A 14,214-nucleotide genomic window follows, 5' to 3' on the forward strand; every position below is an offset into this window, starting at 1 on the left:
TATCTATCTATCTATCTATCTATCTATCTATCTATCTATCTATCTATCTACTCTATATCTATCTATCTCTATCATCTCTATCATCCATCCCCCCTCTCTTTCATCTCTATTATCTATCTATCTATCTATCTATCTATCTATCTATCTATCTATCTATCTATCTATCTATCTATCTATCTATCTATCTATCATCTCTATATCTATCTATCTCTATCATCTCTATCATCCATCCCCCTCTCTTTCATCTATCTATCTATCTATCTATCTATCTATCTATCTATCTATCTATCTATCTATCTATCTATCTATCTATCTATCTATCATCTATCTATCTATCTATCTATCTATCTATCTATCTATCTATCTATCTATCATCTCTCTCTCTCTCATCCATCTCCCCTCTCTCTTTCATCTCTATTATCTATCATCTATCTATATATTTTCTTTTTCTTTCTTTCTTTCTTTCTTTCTTTCTTTCTTTCTTTCTTTCTTTCTTTCTTTCTTTCTTTCTTTCTTTCTTTCTTTCTTTCTTCTTTCTTTCTTCTTTCTTTCTTTCTTTCTTTCTTTCTTTCTTTCTTTCTTTCTTTCTTTCTTTCTTTCTTTCACATTTTGGAAACCCCCCCCCCATCACCCTCACAGAGGGACTCTGGTAGAATACAGTAAGATATTAGAACATAAAAACAGTATATAAAAGTTAAATCTTACAAGGGGCAAGAATGATTAAAACAATATTAAAAATTAATTAAAAGGTGGAAGGAGGCCTTTTGGGGAGCCTCTGTCTTGCTGCCTGTTGATTTAGAAAGTAATCTGTATTCTACCATAATCAGGTAAGTTGCATCTTCAACTCACGGTTGTTTAATACTGTGGAAATCATCATTTATCAGATGTTTCCTCCCTTGAGAAAGAGGCTTCTGTGCTATCTTCTTCTCCAGGTGCTTGAAAATTTCACTTGCATTTCCCTGCACAGAATGGTAGGTCACGAAGAAGGCTACTGCTGGGATCTCCTTGAAGTCTCTTTGAATTTCCTGCCTACATTTTTCCCAACTGGCAAATGCTACAGCCAAAAGTTCCCTCGTCAGGGAAAGCCAGGGAGACTAAAGTCCTGGAGAGAGGCATGCGCAATGACAGATGAGACATTTGCATTCAGACCTTGACGCTGTAGGAAAAATACCCAGGAGAATTGTTTTGCAAGGCACTGGCTATGACTGAATATATAAAGGACCAAAGTTTTGGGGAAAATGCTAGTGTTAGTCATTGCTGCCTGGCTGTGCCTTGTCATGCCTAGTCAGTTTCTGTGAATCAGGGTCACTTCACTCAATAGGTTTCGATGCCTCTGCCCTCTGAATATTAAATATGTTATATTTGGTGACAAAGCCAAAAACAGCATATACAATGAACAACACAGCAAAACAGGATAAGCTATTAACAATAAAAAGGGAGAAGTTTAATAACAGAGATGAAATGCTAACAAACCTTTCAGGTGAAAGTAACAAGCTAGCATTTTCCAAATTTAGGCTCAGAACCTTCTAACGTCAGTCACAATTGGACATTTGACACAGAATTTTGACATTTGCAAGGTCCAAGCTTGTCTATCCTTGGAATCCCAGCAGGGTCAATCTTGGCTAATATTCAGCTGCTGTAAGTTGTCTTCCATGGATTTGTATCCATTCCAGCTATTGTGATAAAAGGGCTGATCGTTTGTCATTAAAAAGGTATTCCCAGACTCATATAATAGTACAACTATTTTATAATTCCTACATAAAATTAATTATTGGTTTTCTTATTTTCTTTCCCCCACTCATGTTTTCCCCCCTTTTGAAGAATGTCTTCTTAGATGGTAAGCCTAAGAGCAGGGACTGACTTTATGGTTTTACAACTTAATCTAGACACTTTTCTCAGATAAATATCTAAAGTAAAATGAAAACTTGAATAATTTAACTACTAAATCATTAAGTTCTTATATTTCCAAACAACAGGACATCCTGTGCCCATGTGGTTCCTCTTCCTGTTGGAAGACTACTAAATTCCTGAGCATCAGATGTAAAACAGCTTTCTTCAAGTAGAGTAGAGTAGAGTAGAGTAGAGTAGAGTAGAGTAGAGTAGAGTAGAGTAGAATATAATAGAATAGAATAGAATAGAATAGAATAGAATAGAATAGAATAGAATAGAATAGAATAGAACAGAACAGAACAGAATAGCTTTATTGGGGAAATGTGATAGGACACAAAAGGTGCATAAGCTCTCAGTATACATACAAGCAACAAAGTGATAAATCAAATAAAGGCAGAAGAAAAAGCTGGAGGAGACATGAAACTTTTCTATACAATTTATTTGCACTGGAACAAGATTGTCTCAATGGATGTGTGCAACTATATGGAGAAATGTGCTACGGGGGCCATTTCTTCTTCGCATGATAATTTCAGCACAGCAGCAAGAGGCTGTTTGCATCTGTGAAGTTACACTCCTTGGATCTAAGCTGTTTCACCCACGTAGAGAAGTCAAGTAATTGCAACCAGACTTCTAGTGTACCAGTGGCCAACAGGATCCTTGGCAGCAATTTCTGTCATTGCATTGCATTTTAAATTGAACTGCTGCAGCAGCTGTAAAAATATGCTGCAAAACGAAGCTGCCTGCTGCTGATTAATCACATATGGGAGGAGGGAAGCAATGATACAGAGAGCAAATAAATTTAATTCCCCAAAGCAACAGGGGTAGAGGAATAAACAGGGACATACTCGTGTTCCTTCAGCACTAAGCTTCTCCATCATCAAATGATCATTATTTCCTTCTAGTATTGTTCATCCATCCACCTATTATCTATCTATCTATCTATCTATCTATCTATCTATCTATCTATCTATCTATCTATCTATCTATCTATCTATCTATCTATCTATCTATCTATCTATCATCATCTTCTTCTTCTATCAGATTTCCAAAGAGCTGCGTGCTTCTCACTTGTGGCACAAAGTTGGCTTTTGCCTAGACTAGAGCAAGCCATGCCACAACAAAAACACACTGGTCTTTGTGGCTCTGCTGAGGGGGTGACCTGCTAAAGATGCTGAGAGTCGGCAATTAGTTATCCCAGCAGTGTATGGAGAGAAAGATTTGGCTAAGGAGCTACCTAAACTCTCTGGTTCCCGGGTATTAAGAGGCACTGCAGTCCTGGTAAGTCCTGAATTGTTTTGACACTTGTTTTTAACTCGGGGTGCAATTTTACGCATTTCTGTTCAGATGCATGCCGCAGTGGATTCAGAGAAGCTTCCTTACAGGTAAACCTGTGTCGGATTGTATAGGCGGTTCCTCATTAGGCTTCTACAGGGTTTGGGGACGAATCAATGTCTTGCGCTGGCGCGACGCTCCTAGCTTCAGACTGACCCACACGGCTGCCTTTTGCGCAACAGGCGAGGCTAAAATAACGCCAGTCAAGATCGGGTTAGCCGGAAATAAGCTCCGTCGAAGTCGGCAGAGCGAAGAAGAGACGTCGCGGCCACAAAGGGCAGGTTCGGAGCTCCCCAGGACAGCCGGTCTCCCCCCTCCCCCCCCAGCCAATCTTCCTGCAGATCCAGGGCGACGTTCAGAGAAAAGCAGCCTTAGGACGATGCGCTCTTTGCAAGTCCAGCCCATTTACCTGGTGCGCGGAGAAAGAGGGAGCGGGAGAGCGCGAGGAAGAGAGCGAGCCCGTTGAGGTGAGGCAAATTGAGGGAGGGGGGGGGAAAAGAGGGGGTAGTGGAGAAGAAGTGAAGAGAGAAGCCAGAGAAAGAAAAGAAAAGGCCCAAAGTTTCCGGAATGGCTCAAGAAGGAAGAAAGCAGCCGTTCCCGCAAGCAGCCCCGGGCTCTCCTTCCCTCGGCGAGAGGGGGAAGGCTGACGGGAGCGTCTCCATCCTGCCCTCCATCCCGCCCCATGGAACTCTCTCTCTGCCCCCCCCACCACCACCCCGGTTGGAGAGTCGTGGCCCCGCGAGGGTGGGAGAGAGAGAGAGAGAGAGAGAGAGAGAGCGGCGGGAAAGGCCGTCGGCTGCGCTAAGCCCTCGACGACGAGCGTCTCGCCGCCGGCCAAGGGAGGACGAAGCCTCTCCGGGGGCGGAGGGAACTTCTGGGGGATCCCGGAGGGAACCCGGAGGAGCGCAAAGCCTCGGAGGAGGCAAAAAGGGGGCTCTTTTCTGTTGGCTCCTTATTGAAGCAGAAGGGAAGGGGGAACGTGGTGTTCTGGCGGCCGTGCAAAGTGGCGGGGTGGGGGTGGGTTGTGGGGGGGGGAGGGAGGAGGAGGAGGAGGAGGAGGAGGAGGATCTAAAGAACCGGCCGAGCGGGAGCGTCGCTGCGCAGCTTCGCCTGCCGGGGAGCTCTCCAGTCCGCTGGAGCTGGAACGCGGCGCGATTGGATGCTGGGATCGGTCAGGGAAGCGGCTGCGTGAGTCCGGTCCGCAACCCCGGGGAAAGAGTCAAGGGAGCAAGCCGGAAAGAAGAGGAGGAGGAGGAGGAAGGGGGGGGGACTGAGGCGGAAGGAGTGGGGGGGTGAAGAGGGAGCTGGCTTCTGCTCGGCTGCTTTTGTGTCAGCCCGTCCCGGTTCTCCTCTCATCCGGAGGGATGGACGGCATCGCCGCTGCTGCCGCCTCCTGCCTTCTCCCTTCTCTTCCCCTCTGAGGAGGAGCCCGGGTGGAAAGTAAGGCTTCTTTCGTGACCCTTTCCCTTTCTCTGCCGCTCTCCACCCCCGCAGGCAGAATCGCCGTCCAAAGAAGCCACCATTCCCTCGCCTGACAAGGGAGACCTGTTGGCGCTCGTGGCCCGCTTCTGGCAGAGGAGGAAGCGTCTGGTCGCCGCCGTCGGGATCGCCCTGGCCATGGGCCTCATCCTGCTCATCGCCCTTCCCATCCTGCTGCAGGGGCCCTCCGCCGCCCGCGCTCACTACGAGATGATGGGCACCTGCCGCATGATCTGCGACCCCTACAGCGCCAGCAGCGTGGCCGCCGGGCCCTCCGGCCGTCCCGGGAGCACCGCCGCTCTGGAGGCCCTGCAGGAGCTGAGCGCCCATCCGCCTTCCCCCCTGCCGCCCTTCTTCCCGGGTCCCAAGGGGGATCCTGGCCGCCCGGGCAAGCCGGGACCAAGGGGGCCTCCAGGGGAGCCGGGCCCACCGGGCCCGAGGGGTCCCCCTGGAGAGAGAGGGGATTCGGGGAAGCCCGGACTCCCGGGCCTATCGATGTCCCGAATCGGACCGCCCGGAGCAGCGACTACAGTGGGAGTAGCCGGGTCGGGCGTGAGTGGTAGTAGCAGCCCGCCGCCGGGAGGCGAGGTAACCGGCGCGCTGAGCGCTGTCTTCAGCGGCCCCAGGATCGCCTTCTACGTGGGCCTGAAGAGCCCCCACGAGGGCTACGAAGTGCTCAAATTTGACGACGTGGTGACCAACGTGGGGAACCACTACGAGCCCGGCACGGGGAAGTTCACCTGCCAGGTGCGCGGCATCTACTTCTTCACCTATCACATCCTCATGCGCGGCGGTGACGGCACCAGCATGTGGGCAGACCTCTGCAAGAACGGGCAGGTGGGTGCAACCCTAGGCGGACCTGTTGAGGGGGGGGGCGTGGCTCCGGGCTTGAGTCCCCACGTGCTAAAGGGAGGCAGGTGAGGACAGATCCTCTTGCCTGGCAGAACCTGAGATCTGACACTTATTGGGTGGGGAAAAATTCAGCCACGTGGAAATATGAAATCCAGGTTGGAACTTCTTGGCACAGGCACAGCAGAACTTGTTTTCAATCTCAGTTTCCATGCCAAAACATTTTTTTTTTAAATCAATACTTGAAAAGCTAGTCTGCATGTGTAAAAAGGCTGCCGGAACTCTTGGTCTAAAGGGAATCCATAAGATTCCAAAAGTAGAAAATATGGCCATTGACGATGGGGAGTTTTTGACTCAAGAGACTCCCAAATCACCAATCAGCTGGATCTTGAGAATTCGCAATGTTGCTCCTTATAATTTGAAGATTAAGGTAACTGAAAGGAGAGATCAACTTTCTTTCCTTATTTATCCTTCTGAATGGGTGACTTTATTTACAGGTGCTCTCACAGTCTTGCAGTTTTATCCAAGTATTTTACTTATGTGTTAAATGTCACATGTAGTTAAATCCTCAAGAAATCATTTTTATGGTGTGTGTGTGCGCGTGTGTATGCAGCTATTCTTCCTTCAGGTGAATAATTGAGTCCCTTCTTCCCGTTTAAATGTCATCTTTGAAGGCCAAGTTTCCCTTCTTTTCTTTAAATGTCAGGATCTCCTTCCAATGGAATGAGGGAATGCTTCCTGGCGGGACAATTTCAGTTCAAGGAGAGCAAGTGCCTAACTCGCCACCCAGGGGGGCTTCCCTCCAGAATGGGACTAGGGAGACTTCACTTTAGAAAGATTTATTTTTTATTTTTTATTTTATTTTAATTCCATTTATATCCCGCCCTTCTCCGAAGACTCAGGGTGGCTTACAAGCTTAGCAGTAGCCTTCATTCTATGTATATGCCTGCTTATTAGGGCTTTCACCACCACCCCAAGCGGCATTATTACAAAGTCATCTTAATTGCCCCCAACAATCTGGGTCCTCATTTTACCTACCTCGGAAGGATGGAAGGCTGAGTCAACCTTGAGCCTGGTGGGATGCGAACCTGCACTAATTGCAGGCAGCTGGTGTTACTTAAGGAGGCATTAGCCCACTGCTCCACCAAGGCTCTTTTGGGGTTTTTTAAGCAAGGAGAGCATTGTAGTACTAGTGGCTTTCCGACTTCATCAGGATTTGGACCAGGAAAGATTGGAAGTTTCTTCCAACTTTATAGAACTTCCAATAAAAATTATAGAATAATTTTTGTAACTGCATTATAATTACACATATCTTTCTTTCCACTTCTGCCATTTATATTTGTGAATTTGGAGAAAGAGGTTTTCTCTGTGTGCCCGTGATTCAGGCACACCCTGAAGTATTCTGCAGTCACTGCCTTCATCTTGTGATGAATCAGGCTTAGCCAAATAAATGCTGAAGTACTCTTTCCCCACTGCAAACATTGTCCAAAGACAGGACCAAGATAGGAAAAAACCTGTAAGTTAGTAGAGGATAGGAACTGACAGTAGAAACCCTGAAGCAGATGTAATTTCTGCTGATTCAAGGCTGGATGGAAAGCAGTCAAACTAATCTGTAGCAAAAGTCATTTAGGCTCATCCATTTGCTCATCCAGATCTTACCTCTAAGTTGGGGATGGAGACATACTCACATCAGGAAAGGGAAGGATCCTTTAGCAGAGAATCCTTTCCAGCAAAGGAAGACTTAGGGATGTTTTTATCAATGACTGTTTATTATTGACTTGCATGCAATAGCAAACAAGAGAGCAGGATTGGGGGGTTAGGGTGGGGGTGGGGGATTGGGAGGGAGGTGAGATATTTCTTGATGCCACCCTAGAGACAATTCTTTATTTAACAGGCAGTTACAAATCCAGTTAAGAATCCGCAAAATCTGGAACAGATGTTACACTTGCCCCAAGAATATAGCCATTCATTAATGGATATATCTTATTCCAGGAGCAACATTTAGGAGTAACACAGTAATGTAAACATAATTCTCTTTACAGTTCCTGCATGGATTACTATGATTGTAAGATGTCTATGGCTTTAGTGTGCCATGTACCCTAGTTGTGAGAGCAATCACATTGGGATGTTGGCAATCCCTATTTGTTTAACATTCTGCCTTTTTTCTTGTAATTCAAGGCAATTTATAGTACACGGGTTTCTCCATTTTACTTCCATCACAGTAACCCTATGAGAATGCTGAATGGAGAGAGGTGGATGGACGGCTCCTTTACTACTGTTTGTAGAGGAGAGCAGGTGGATAATGTGTGGAGAGATAGGCTGATATTATGGCTTTTGTTTTTGTATAATAATTACAACTAAAGATACAAACTGAAAAACTAAAAGAATAAAAATAAAAAAATAAGAAGTGCAGAAAAAAAGGAAAAAAAATAAAATTGAAAGAAAAAATAATATATAGTGAAGGAAAAGAATATATATATATATATATATATATATATATATATATATATATATATATATATATATATATATATATATATATATATATATATATATATATATATATATATATATATATATATATATATATATATATATATATATATATATATATAAGAAATATTTTCCCCTTCATCACAGTATAAACAATTTTAACAACTTAGCAGCTTCTCTTAAAATACCACAAATGATCTCTTCTCAATATCTCATCTCTTATCTATAAAAAAATCCTTAAAACCTTTTTGTTCAGTTCAGATGTCAGCAAAAGTCCATTAAAGATTACCAGAGAGACCAACATATCTATTTTAACCTTGATCAAATAAACCAAATATAATTCCTTCCTTTTACTTTTAATGAACATAATATTTAATCACTTCAAATAATATCCTTGAATTTGATTTCTTTTAATTTTTTTTCTTTATACCATCTCACAAAATTCTTAAAAATTTTAACAAGTCTTTTTTGTAAATCCAATATGGAAAAGTTATCTAGATCAATCTTTTGGTTTATTATTTGTATATATCCCTTTTAATTACTATGACATCAGTCTGTTTCATTTGCTTACCCTGTGTAGAATCTTTTCATACTTCTTGTAGCCCATCATTTTAAAATCCACTTTCAAAACTAGTTCTTCTTCCATATCATCTTCCATTATAATCTATGTATAGTGGCAGACACTCTTAAAATGGATCCTTTGTTCAGAAATATCCTCCAGTGTTAAATTATTTTGCTTCGCTGTGCATTAGTAAATCAAATTTAAGTGTTCTTTTCCTTTAAATATAATCTTCCAACTTTCTATGTCCATTCTTTTTTTTTTAGAATTCAAAACAACAGCATTTTCCCATGGGAAGGATTGTTATATTTAATTTCAAAACAAATTCTTCTTCTAAATCCATCTGGATCCTTAGTCAGTTCTTAACTTTCCAAAATCAAAGTTCTAATCACCCTTTTGCTGTTTACTAAAAAAAAAAAGTCGTTAAACTTGCATTTTAAGCTTTCACTAAGGACTGAAGGAAACTCACCAAGTGTTATAAAAATTTGTTGTTATGAAGATTCCTAATATCTGAAAAACAATTAATAAGCAATCTCCAAACGTGATTAGAAAGGAAATATGTTAACTCAGTGTCCATTAAGGCTCTGACCACAATTTAGGTGGAGATGGTATTCCTTTGTCTCCAAGAGCTCTAAACCCATTGGAGATATCTTTAAGAATAAAAGAATAACAGAACTGGAAGGGACCTTGGAGGTCATCTAGTCCAACCCCTGCTCAAGCAGGAAACCCTATACCATTTCAGACAAATGGCTGCCCAATCTCTTCTTAAAAACCCACAACTTCTTAAGAGCACCCACAGCTTCTATCCCACAGTGTCCTCATGAGGGGCAACTGTCTGTACAGTTGTGAGTGATCCAAGTCATCTCCTTGTCTGGACAGGAATTTCAAAGAGCTGATCTGCTTTGCTGGCTCCTGAATAAGGAGTCTTCAGCTCCATTTTTAAAGGAGCCATTTTCAGTTCACCATTTCTTCCCCAGAAGTCCAATGTTGCTCCTTTTAGAAAGGGCCTCATATATTTCTCCAATAAGTTGAACACTTGTGGCAAATGTACTTGTTTATTTGCTTATTTATTAACTACAAATGTTTTATACTGCTTTGGCTAAACAAAAACACACCTTCGTATAAAAGGATCTAAACAAATCTAACCCTTTATCACAGGGGTGTCAAACTGCCAGCCCGCGGGCCGGATGTGTCATGCCGAAACCGCACCCACCGCATTGCCGGCAATGGAAAAAAAGTTGCGATATCTCATGATACATCACGTGACGTCACGGGTTTGACACCCCTGTTTTATCACATGATGATGCATAATCACGCTCTGTACATAAAGAAGAGTCTTTAAATTACATAGCCACTAGCCAAATTAGACAGGGAACCACTATTACCAATTATTAGAATTTTAGGTTTTTCTCTGGGATTCCATTCTGTGATAGAGACCCTAAATTTGACTTTATTGGGGCTCTATAATTGCATGGTGATGTTGTTGTTGATGATGAAGGCCTGGAGTCCATCATCCAAGACCCTAAGCTTTGCGTTAATGAGTTTTCTATCCTGAATCCAATTCTTTGGACTCCAGAGTGGAATTGAAGGAAATAAAGCACAGAGCTGGGAAGAAAGGGAAGCCATTCATTTATTATTGTGTATTCAGGGTATGCTGTAGACTGAAAGGGAAGTAATTATTTTCTCTCCATGCCAGGGACAGTCACTTCAGTCGAAAGCCTGAGATCACCCAGTATCTTTTCTTTTGCCCACCAAGCATTCATTTCCTAGAACATTTTTAATATTAGAGGTTTTGTGGGTTTAAAAATTATTTTCTGGATTTGTGTATTGATGGCCACAAGCTTGGACTACAGTGAAATACAGATATCAATAAATATCAACCATCATGCTCATATAGTATAAATAGTATGAGAGCAATATACCTCTCCACCCTAGTTACTTGGGTTATGAACAAAGAATAAAAATATTGTTGCATTAGTTGAACTGTCTCTGACATAGGTGAGCTGGGCTCTGCTAATGTTTTCATAATAGTCTCTGTCTTATATATTTTTTTATAAAACGTCATCTCTTACTCATGGGAGATCCTATAAATGCTGATTGTAACAATTTTAGTACTTCTCAATGAACTTTACTAATCTGACTTTTATTGTCATAAGATTTCTTTCTCCCATGGCCACTAACTTCTTTTTTTGTGCAGTATCATATCCTGTATTATTATTTCTGGATCATTGTAAGATTTTGATATGAACTGTGTGTATTTGTATGTGTGTATTGTGTGTGTGTGTGTGTGTGTGCATATTTCTTTGATCCAAGAATGGAAAAATGTCATCATCTTGTTTTTTTAACTCACAAATGCTTTCAGTACAGAGGATGGGGAAAAGGGATATTCCCATCATTTTCAGTCACGTCCTATAAATCTCTACACCTGTGGCTTATTCTATGGCTTTGCCTGGTTTTGTGGCAGATTCCCATAAACTCTTTTCCAGAACCATGGATAGCTCCCTAAAGCCCACCAGGTAGGCAGGAAGTATATGTGGATTGTGATGCAACCAATGAATGAAGTTCATTCTCAACATCTCAGGCTTTTCAACTGTTCATTGTATGTTTGTGCATACATTGCATAAGTGCCTGGAGGCAAAAGGAAAATCCCTGCTGTATTCATCTAATAAATTATAGTTGTTTCTGACCATAATTCAACAAACAGTAACTGGTATGCGACAGTGATTAAAGGCTAGAAACAGGGAGACTGGGTGTTCTAGTCAATTTCAGCCCTAGGAAGAACGTAAGAACTTCCAAAAATGTTGTCAAAACAACAACATAGACCTGTCCAGGCAGTTGCTAGAGAGAGAGTTAGATAACAAAAAGTCCTACATAGATGTGGTTGGCCCCTACAAAGATATGATTCCTCTGGGGATTATTATGTGAATCCATTCAGATACTTGCTATGACACTTTTATGATTGGAGTGATGGTCTCTTTTAGCTTTAGGAAGACTAGATTAGGTTAGGCAGGATGATGGAAATTAGGGGTGCAGATGGCATTAATTTGGGGGGGGGAAAGAAAATCCATCACATAATGGCTTGAGCTATTGATCAGTTATGGTGGATGTGGGCTGATGTGCACATGAGGAGGTGCAGAGAATGAAATGTGGGGAACTGGAAAGTGATGATGAGGCTGGTTATAAGGAAGGTGGAGAATAAAAGGCACAAGAGAGGAGATCAAGAAAAAGAAATTGGCATGAGGATGTGGAGTCCAAGAGTTGATTTCATGCATAGTCAAGCTGGTTATAGAAAAGGCAAAAAAGATAAGTGTTCTCACCTTATTAATGCACCATTGGTATTGGATTTTTGGATTATTGCAAGAGAAATGTAACTAAAGAAGCAAAAGGCTAACTAAGGAATTGCCCTGGAATTAGCAAAATGAAGCAAAGCACGTTTGTTTCCAATTTTGCTCAGAGGAGTGAAAGGTACCAACTAATTTGTTCATAAAGAAATACAGAAAACTGGGGTAGAGTCTTTTGCCTTGCTATGATTTGTCGTAAATAGGATGATTGGATGAAGCAGCAAGAAAACTTTAAAATAAACCATAAATACCTCTTCAGAGTAAGTCATGCTTAATTAGGAAATGAAACTGAAAGGATTGAAAATATGAGGGAAAGAAGGAAGCAGTCAAAAGAAAAAGAGGAGAGCCAGATTAACAGAGAGATAAAATTGGGAAAGCCCAAAGACAATGGAGTAATAGATAGAAATGATGGTGCTGAAAGAGGAGAAGCAGACAGCCCGGGAAAGGGGATTTAAAAAGCCAGCTCGGGGAAGCAGGTGGGAAAGAGAAGCCTGGGAGAAATTAGAGAATCTCTTGTCACTGAAGACTTTAACAAAGATCCAGGATGGGTTGCAGAAGGACAAGTGAAAGAAATGCTTCCCTGAAAAGAGGTTAAACTGTATGTCTTCTACTGTCACATTTGGTGTTCTTTTTTCAGAGGGCTGATTAAGGGAAAAAAGAATATGTATGCATGATGGAAATGATTATTAATAGGAATGAACATGGAGCAAAACCTAAGAAACAGTTGGCTAGAAGATTAAAAAGGAGTCAAAAGAGGGGGAGGCTGTGATGGAAATGAAATAGATATGAGTAGGAGACAAGGGCAGAGATTAATATCAAGGGCGGATCAGAGTAAGGCAATTTGATGCAAATGGGTAGCTCTGGAGCTTTGTCTTCCTTTTCAACTCAGGAGCCATTTTGGGGTTCTTGTTCAAACACTTTAGGCTTTGTTTGAGCATCCTTTAAATTTGACCTGCTGGGACATGTCACTGCCTTACTGATCCCTGGCTTTGCCACTGGAGGAAAGAACCACTGGGTTCACTTAACAGGACTTGCATATAAGGATTGATATCCTAGCAGCATCCCTAGGAGCCGATGGCAAGATAAACAGGCTATCGACTCCTAGAGATCTTCCAATACATAAAATATTAGACTCTCTACCTCTCACCAGTCTTAAGTCTAGGAAACCAATTTGGAATAACATACTACAGTCTTAGAGTCTAGATGAAGAATGGTGATTAAGATGGGAGACTTTCAATAACCACAAGCAAACAGATCACAGAAAGCCAACAAAACCAGGAATGCAGTTGCCTCCCAAAACATGGAGCCGCCTGAAGGCAAAGTTCTTTAGGTGGGCCGAGAGCCCGCAATGCCACTGCGGTGCACCGGAACAAACTATGACACATAAAGTTCAAGAATGTCCCCTCAGGAAATTTCAAGGCTCCTGGGATGACCTCATCGCAGCCATACCAGAAGCAGTTAGATGGTTAGCTTCCTTAGATATTGAATTATAAGACTTATCCCATTGCGATTCCATGGCTCTGTATTATGGTGGTTTTATTATGGTTTAATTATAAATAAAAATACTGATGGCAGGGAAAAGAGGGTTGAGCGGTGCAATGACAGTGGTGGGGGAATTTACAGGACAGAGATCTGAACCCCTCTTCCTTCTTGGCATGATGTGCTTTGCAGGTGAGAGCCAGCGCCATCGCTCAGGATGCGGACCAGAATTATGACTACGCCAGCAACAGTGTAGTGCTCCACCTGGACTCGGGAGATGAAGTTTATGTCAAGCTGGATGGAGGCAAAGCCCACGGAGGCAACAACAATAAATACAGCACTTTCTCTGGCTTCCTTTTGTATCCTGATTGACAGCCAAGCATCCAAGCCGTGGTCCATTGCCTTGTCCCCGCCATGCCTTCTCTTTGGTGTGTGTGTGGGGTCTGCTCTTCAGGTCATGTCACATTGCAAGTTGTATTGTACCTTGATTGCCATTTGAAAGAGAGACAGTGACATCCTTCTAGCCACTGGTGTGTGTCTCTCTGTGTTCTGTTGCTCACTAAAAGAGATGAGAAAGGTCAGAAAGGATTTGTAGGGTAATTGGCACCACAGATTGGTCCGCTCATGGAGCACAGATTTAAAACGTGTATGTAGAATCCCACCATGGTGAAAAGGGCATCCTAGCGCCAATAAAACCCTGGTTGTAAAACTTATTTATACGTAGTCCCTTGATCCAGGTAGAGAGTCTCAAACACCTTTGCCAATGCCATTTAATGTCATGAAAATGTATAG

The 14,214-nt window shown here is 42.5% G+C and overlaps 1 protein-coding gene across 1 annotated transcript; it reads left to right on the plus strand.

Moving 5' to 3' along the window:
- Nucleotides 1-4,728: 4,728 nt before the first annotated feature.
- Nucleotides 4,729-13,794, plus strand: C1QL2 (complement C1q like 2; the record flags this gene model as incomplete). Its single annotated transcript, XM_081312819.1, has 2 exons — nucleotides 4,729-5,538; nucleotides 13,615-13,794. Exons 1-2 carry the CDS (start codon nucleotides 4,840-4,842, stop codon nucleotides 13,792-13,794), a joined length of 879 nt encoding a protein of 292 aa, XP_081168945.1. The 5' UTR covers nucleotides 4,729-4,839.
- Between the last annotated feature and the right edge of the window lie 420 nt (nucleotides 13,795-14,214).

This window comes from Vipera berus, assembly GCF_964194415.1.
Source record: "Vipera berus genome assembly, chromosome: 1".
NCBI lineage: Eukaryota > Metazoa > Chordata > Lepidosauria > Squamata > Viperidae > Vipera > Vipera berus.